Source organism: Anarrhichthys ocellatus, unplaced genomic scaffold, assembly GCF_004355925.1.
Source record: "Anarrhichthys ocellatus isolate YVR2014 unplaced genomic scaffold, GSC_Weel_1.0 scaffold8, whole genome shotgun sequence".
Taxonomy (NCBI): Eukaryota; Metazoa; Chordata; class Actinopteri; order Perciformes; family Anarhichadidae; genus Anarrhichthys; species Anarrhichthys ocellatus.
This window is the reverse complement of record NW_022280038.1, coordinates 11,177,003-11,185,201: the sequence shown is the minus strand read 5'-3', so window position 1 is coordinate 11,185,201 and position 8,199 is coordinate 11,177,003. Positions and strand designations below refer to the sequence as shown.

Genomic DNA, 8,199 nt, shown 5'->3' with positions numbered 1-8,199 from the left:
ATATATATATATATATATATATATATATATATATATATATATATATAGTGTGTGTGTGTTATGCGTACCTTCTGATTTACCTTTTTTAATATTGTTTAATCAGCCAATTTCTTGAACCACGTCCCGTCTTTCGGGGTTGTTGTCTTTCTACCTCAACATTCACACGTGTACATGTTCTGTGCAGGTGTGCTACCGGGTGCTGATGCAGCTGTGTGGACAGTATGGCCAACCCGTGCTGGCAGTCAGGGTCCTCTTTGAGATGAAGAAGGCCGGAGTGCACCCCAATGCCATCACTTACGGCTACTACAACAAGGTACGGTATCGCTCTGTTGATCCTGATGTATGGGGGGTAAAGCGGTGGATTAAGGCTGCAGCTCATAAATTCCTGCCCGGTGCAGTCTGTCACACAAGCGCTGATATGAATATATTATCACTGGGACTCCCAAGTGCTGTTGTTCTCAGAGTATTCTGCTGGTTCTGCTGAAAGTTTGACTAATGAGTGAACAAATGTCAAACAAATGGTAAACGGCCTTGCCGTTTTAAAACCCCTTTCCAGTCTTCCGAGCACTCAAAGCGCTGCACAGTACATGTCAACATTCACCCATTCACACACATCCACACACTGATGAGATGTTCTACACAAAGCTACACATTTATTAATCAGAAGACACGTCTTATTGTTTCACATTCCTGTAATGACAGATGTTGGACACTTTTTTTTAGTCACTGCTTGCATTCATTTATATCCAGTGACATATGAGACTTGAACAAACACACATCAGCATGAGGTTTAGTGGTAGAAAATCTTCTGAATAGTTTTGTTTTGAAACAAAATATTGAACTGAGGCATTTTAGTTTTTAAAAATCTGACTTTTCAGAATGAAACGGATGACTTTGGTGAGATTGGGAGGAACTGGGGGGTTCAGGGTCTTGTTAAAGGACACTCTAGAAAGCAAACCAGAGGAGCCGGGGATTGAGTTGCCGATCTTCCGATAAGAAGGCGACCGACTCTTCCTTCTGTGCCACAGCCGCCCAAATCCCACAGATTCTCCCTTTTCCATCAGCTGTGATGGATGAAAATACAGACTCAGTCAGAGCAATGAAATACAATAAATGTCAGAACATCAGGAGAAGAGTCTGCTGTACAAAACGGTACGATCAGAACTTATGTTGCTGGAGGCGTCGTGTCAGATGTGATTAAAAATATACGTCGCAGTTTGATAAAGTCGATATTAAAATGCAGAGAAGTACAAGTTACTGTAGGAATATTCTGAATAATCATCACATGACCTCTAAAGACACGCTCTGCATAAAAACACCTCATTAAGCCGCACAATATATTATAATATATTATATTATATTATAGAGCAGACTGATTGCAGTCGAGTGTTTATTTGTGATTCACAATAGCCACATAAATACATGCATCCACATTATGACACCACTGTGCTCAGTTGCTCCTCTCTGGTTGGTGCTTCAGTCTGTCTCTGATCTGGCAACCCAGGGAGTAAAAGAATGAGTGGGCTGATGTGGGAGACGTGGCCGCAGAACAAAAAGGTTCCCCCGTTGTGTTTTGACGCCTCAGAGGATCTTATTTCGTCTTAGAAATAGAAGGCTGGGAGGCACAAGGTGGCTCATTCCTCCACTCACACCAAGCTGCTACATCTGCAGAGGATTCTGCTCCTTTCATGCTTCTTTAGGTCTTTGAAGTCTGAGGAGGAGGAGGAGGAGGAGGAGAGGTTTTCAGTCTGTGCAGAAGCACTTATCTATTCTTTATGTCAGAGGACTTCATATTTTGGTGTTAGCTTTAAAATAGATGTGAAATAAGTGAGGAAGAAACGGCTAAATCAGAAATAAACAGAACTAAAGTCCTCCTGAAACTGAACAGAAGATCAAAACTACCGTGATGCTCCAACGTAGAAGCGGAAGTAATCTGTGCCATTTGCAGCTTAAATATACCTGTTCCCTGTTCAGAGATTTAATGTGCTGCTTCTGTGTGATTCTTTGTGGAGAAACTCATTTTTACGGATCTGTCATTAAATCAACTAATCGTATGAGCGTTAGTCGAATAAGAAATTCTACTCGAGGACAGCCGTAAAATCAACATATAATGTTGTGAGCTTCAGAGCTAGAAATTCCAGTCTCCAGTCTTTATGCTAAGCTAAGCTAACCACCTCCTGGCTGCAGCTTCATATTTAACGAACAGGTATGAGAGCGGTATCAACCTTCTAATCTAAGTCTCTGCAAGACAGTGAATCGGTGTGTTTTCCTAATGACTAAAGTAACGATCTGCTGCAGCTACACTCTGTCAAACACCGTGCATCACAGGAGCAGGACGACGGCCCCTTGTCTCCTCAGAATGGTGTTTTTGTTCAGTGGACTCCTGAAGTGTTTTCTAGGAGCAGACAGAGACTGTGGAACGTGACTTGGCCACCAACAGCTGCAGAGCCTCTGCTCTTCCCTTTGTGATGCTGAGAGCGACTGTGCAGTGGAAAAAACACCGCCGCAGTTAAACGCCTTTGATGAAAAATTCATTCAAAGATGATTTTTTTATATGGAACGGGGAATGGGTCGGTTTTCGTTCACTCACTTCATGTTGAGCAGAAAGTGAACGGATGATGTAAGAGCTGCACTTCACACAATATTCTCACAGTGCTCAGAGATTTATTTATAACCCTTATACACCAACATCTGTGCATATATGCAGCTGCTTTAAACGCAGGAAACATGTTGATAACAAGGGATAGACTTCTTTACTTTGGCCTGTAGATAACAGAGTTTACCTTTCTGTAGTTCTGTGTTTCTTGTGGTTACTTCTTTCTTTTTTATTTTTGCTTCTGTGTTTGAATGAATTGTGTTTTGATGATCATCTGTCAATGGAGTCTGGTAGCTTTGAGGAGAGCAAACAACGACTGTTTCTTCTCACAAGACTAAGACTTTCTTTAGTTTCTGTTAAGGTTTAGTGTGTTTTAGTGTATTGATGATCAGCGAGGTAAATGTGCTGTTTTCTGACTGGAGTCTGGTTGTTTTGCGGAGAGAATAATAATTGTGTTTTGTATGTTTTAAAATTATAATACATTTTCCAAATTCCACTTGATTTTATTTATTATAAATTAAATTCAACGTGAGTCACATAGCATCATGTTTCCTTCACTGGCGATTGGAGCTGGAGCCCATAAATACCTTTGACTGCTGCAGAGTCATTTGTCCCAGTAATGAATGTCTTCTAATGATCTTACCTTATCATCTTATCCTGATACGTTGTTGCCTCCTCCTCCTCCTCCTCCTCCTCGTCCTCAGGCAGTGTTGGAGAGCACGTGGCCCTCCAGCACCAGAGGAGGGTACTTCCTGTGGATGAAGCTGAGGAACGTCATTCTGGGCGTAGCGCAGTTCAAGCAGGCGCTACGACGACACGCTCCGCTCACCCAGAGTCCTCTGTCAGGTAACTGAGAACGCTCGGCACGTCTGAGGACCGGCAATGATCCCGCAAATTAAATATTAAGGACCACTTTCTATCAAATGCCAACATCCATTGTTATAAAGCCATGATAACTTAAAATGTGGTTTCTTTTTGGTAGCTCGGAAAGGTTTCTGTGACACGTTCAGGTGTATTAAAGCTGGTATATGTAGAGAGTTGTAATGGTGTAGGGGAACAAAAAGATGACATACAAAACAACTGACATAATACAAGTGAATGGTCTTCATCCAAGAAGAAGAATACCAATGTTAAATATATCAGTTAGACTGGTACAATCCAAATACATCAAAGACTTGGAGGACAAATTGAAGTCAATAACATTATAAACAATGCAAGATCCTACTTTACCATCACATCCAATGTCTTGAATTCAAATATGTCAGTTGTAATAAAAGGCCAGCAGAGCTGAAAAGGTGAAACTATTAAACTATCTCAGCATCCCCATGCATGCCAGCATGCTAACCCCAGTCCCTGCTAACCTCTGTTACCAGTCGTAAGCTCTTTGTTCCTAAACAGTTTGAAAGAGACCATTGTTCCTGTGAAACACACTCCTCTCAACACACCACTAAGAGACACAAGCCGGCATTTTACCGAGCTGTATTCACTACGTAGCGGCTGGTTTACTGCGGCGGTATGAACCCACAATAAACAGATATGCTGTGATTTAATTGCAATAAACTGATAGAAAGGATGCCGAAATATCTACATAATGATGCCGATTTGTGAAAAGTCTGAATTCATGCTTCGTCAGTTCTGTCAGCAAGACGACAAGCAAACAACTTTTAAAATGCTTGTTTTCAAAATGGAGTTCAGCTCTATCGGTGCTAGGCTACGCTAACATCGTAGCTGCTGCGTCAACTCTCAAAATATCGTCCTCCAGGCATAAATACAGCAGCGATGTACCACAGGAAGTCTGTGTATAAATGTATATGTACCAGCGTATGTATGTACATTTAATGTGCTATTTCTAATTCAAGAACGTCAGTGACAACAGGAGGACAATCTCAACGCTGAAAGGCTTTCGTGACACAGCGTCTCGCGAATTACTCGCTTTAGTTGAAATATTTCACGTCGCATGAATGCATGAAAGACGCAGATTTTGCGTCTTCTGCATTGACTTTGTATTTAATTGTGTTCCTGTTTAGTGTGAACACTCCATAACTCCACTCCCATCCCACACATCACACATCGTATTAATTGTGCTGACTTTGAGAGGGATTTTCTTTAAAGAACAGCTAAACTCTTTTTAAACCCAAATGAATGTTAATTTATTATTGGAAACTTAAGTCACCAAATATGTTCAATGACGTGTATCAAGTTTCACATTTCATGCACGTTATTCTCACCGGCTGTGCGCGAGACTAAAACACTGTCTAGTTCATTTTCAGAGTTTAGGGAACTAATGAACTGGAAGTGAAACAAACGAGTCGGTCTTTGTTTTTCCTCTAATTAGAACCAATTTACACGTAAATGTTCTAAAGTATTTAGAGTTACACTTCAGCTCCTTTCTAGTGAATTAAAGTGGTACTGTCATTGTTTAACGCTGGCGCCTGGAATTCATTATTACTAAATTATGCATTTTGAAGACATTTGTCTCATGAATTATGCTTTTTGCAAAAGTATTTTTAATCTTTTAAACGGCCATTTCTCTTATGCTGCCTCAGCCGGATTTAAATCAATTCACAGAAGCAAGAGACCATCAACACGCTGTTTCTTCACAGAAACACCGTAGAACTCATTTGGACTTGTTCTTGTCATCAAATCGTCGACGCTTAAAGATGCAAATAATTATTTTAGAAAGCCGACCTGGCGCCCGGCGTCCGTGTGTAACGCCTTGTTGTCTTTGGGCAGATGGCAGCGACCTGGACGCCGTGAGTCACGGCAGCCTGGATATCTCCGCCGACACTAACCTGGGCCCCTTCGCCACCGAGTCCGCCCGAGTAGACCCCGCTGACGATAGATCTAGCACAGGTACTCTCAGCCTGCTCCTTCGCTCAGTCTGTCACAGGCAGCCATCTTGTTCTACATCTTCTCTCTCAATGACATTTTGTTTTTGTATCCTCCTTCCTTCCTTCACTCACCGACCGGCCTCTTCCTCATTTTCCCCACTTCCTCTTCTCTGTTTTTTTTCTCCCATCATCTCCGTCGTCCATCCATGTCCCTCCCTTGTGTGGTTTCTGCTGTGCTCTGTCCCTAACCCTGCCCTTCACTCTGGCCCTGCCTGTGTTGCCCTTGCATGCAGTCGGCCGTGGGGGCTGCGGCGTGGGCGCCGGGGCCCCGGTGGTCCACCCACACCGGGGGGGCTCTGAGCTCAGAGAAGCCACCCTCCACCCAGGTAATCCTCTTCCTGTCAGTCTGCATGTCTTGTCTCATTTCTCCGTCTCATCTCACCTGAGCTGCAACGTTTTCTGTCCTCTTTCACGTAACGCTTTTCTTTTTCTGTCCTCCACGGTGTTTGTGTCTCTCTACCCGGCACAGTCTGCTGCTCTCTCTCTGTTCTCTCGCTTCACCACAGAGTGATGTGTCATTGTCAACTATGGACAGTAATTACCCAGAGGCACGTTCTCTTTCTGATTATGGAAATGCTTATTTAATCACGGAGACTGCTCCTCGGCATCCATACGAGGGATGCACCGATCCGACATTCTCCGTCCCGATACCGATACCTGGGCTTTGGGTATCTGCCGAGTTATCGAGCACCGTGTTTAATCAATCAGCTGTGAGGAAGAGACTGACTTAAACATTACATTCCTTACTTTTTAAAACAAAATGTAGCAAATGAACACATAGATATAAATGTATGAGTTTGTTATTTATTGAAGTAATGGTGTCCGATACGCGATCAGCGTCAGTGTGAATTGCAGCTGATTTAGACTTAGTCTTAGTCTTTAACAGAAGATCTTTTTGAGTCACAGTTTAGTCATTTTAGTCGACGACGACTCAAAATGTTTTCGTCGCCGAAAAGTCAGAAGATTTTAGTCAAAATGTTTTCCCTCTTAATTATGTCAGCAGTTTCTTAACTTAGTCTTAGTCGCGTGTCAAATGACCTGTTTCATCAGATTGTATTGAATATTTCAGTAAGTCTAGTGCAGCCAAACAAGAATTTTGTCATTTAAGTCGAACTTGTTTAAATTACTGTAAGATTTGATCTTATTTATCTGATGAAAAACAGGTTTAATGATTAAGAATGCAGCTTTGTAGGGATTTTATACCATTAAAAATAAGATCACTGGGAACTATTCAATCATTCTCTGAGTTACAGGATTAAGGGTTTAAATGTGGGGCAAAAGACTAACTAAGACGTTTTTTATTTTGTTCCTGATGAGTTGAAGAGCGTGTGTTTACGATCTATCACACAAAATATGTTTTTAATTAACCACTCGAACCCAAACCCGACCTGCAAAACAGCCAAATTTATGCATGAAACAGGACCGAGCGACGTATTTATGTGTTTGAGAGGAAGAGGAGGTGGAAGGGGATGAAAATGAGGAAGATGTCAGAATAAATAAACTACAGTCTCGTCTTTTTTTGTTTGATATCGTCACTGAAGTCACCGTCTCGTCATCGTCTCATCTTTGGTCGCTGACGAACACATTTGGTCACAGTTTCAGCTCACAAAACGAACACTGAGGTTCTGGTATCGGTGCATCTCTACTCTGGATGCTGTGTTTAGAGACGAAGATGAAAGAACGGAACAAATGGTGGGGAGGTTTCGCAGACAGATAGAAGAGTGGGCCTGGAGTTATCAAGGCTTAACAGTTAAGTTCATTAGCAGCTGTGAAACTCACAGTAACTGTAGATCTCTGCGTGGCCCGAGGAGGATTCAGCTGCTTCCTCCTCTCCCACAACTGAGGAGATGAAAGGGAAGAAGTATGTCTCTACCTCAGTGTACGTGTGTAAAAGGCTTTTTTGGTGGTTTTGTGTAGATCCGGTGAAAACAGTAATAGGAGCGGTGTCACATACAGTGTTGTTAAAGTGCAGCTACTCTGAGAGATGTCGTGTTCCTCTGCGTAGTTTTTCCATGATTTGTGTCGCATATTTCTGTAATCCTGTGGTTTAATATCTAGAGACTTGTGTCCATCTCTCTGTCTCTGTTCTCTCTGTTTAGGGGATCAGTCAGATTTGGGATATAACTCGCTGTCCAAAGAGGAGGTTCGGAGAGGAGACCCCGGTGCTCAGGACGCCGCCGCCACCGCCGGCAAAGACGACAAGAAGGAGAGCGACTGCAGCTCCCGTCAGTATTCTGTCTGTTCTGATAGCACCTCATATTTCTGTCTACTGTACCTTCTGAAAAAAAGATGATTCTCCTCAAGTTTTCCTCGCAGCGGCGCAGGATTTCCTCTTCCTCCGTCTTGATCTTTCTCCTCCAGAGACGATTCATTCTCTGAGGTTTCTCAACATTAAAGCTTTTCAGTCATGTATTATCCTTCAACGTATTTCTTTTTAAGGAGATCTCATGCAAAAAAATCATCGGTTTTCATGCACTGATCAGTCTTCTTTCAGACTAGAGGAAAGAAAACATCCAAAATACACATTCAGGAGTTCATTCTACTACTTTGTTTATTTACGTCTGTAGATTTCTACTAAATTCACTAAAAGTTAGCATTACATAATGCCTCATTTGCATATTTAAACATACAATGTCAGAAAACTTGTAATACAATAAATACTCCCCTTAATGTGAGTGATGAAGTGGTGAAGTTTCATGGTGATATCTATGA

General features: G+C 42.1%; 1 protein-coding gene across 1 annotated transcript in view; it reads left to right on the top strand.

Moving 5' to 3' along the window:
* Positions 1-8,010, top strand: part of LOC116384278 (C-myc promoter-binding protein-like) — a gene marked incomplete at its 5' end in the record, with an annotated part of 33,755 nt that extends 25,745 nt beyond the window's left edge. The window contains 5 exons of the mRNA XM_031848782.1: positions 185-313; positions 3,301-3,442; positions 5,330-5,449; positions 5,721-5,813; positions 7,587-8,010. Of these exons, the coding sequence (XP_031704642.1) occupies positions 185-313; positions 3,301-3,442; positions 5,330-5,449; positions 5,721-5,813; positions 7,587-7,780 (678 nt within the window). The remainder of the gene's footprint in view (positions 1-184; positions 314-3,300; positions 3,443-5,329; positions 5,450-5,720; positions 5,814-7,586) is intronic.
* Positions 8,011-8,199: the final 189 nt, after the last annotated feature.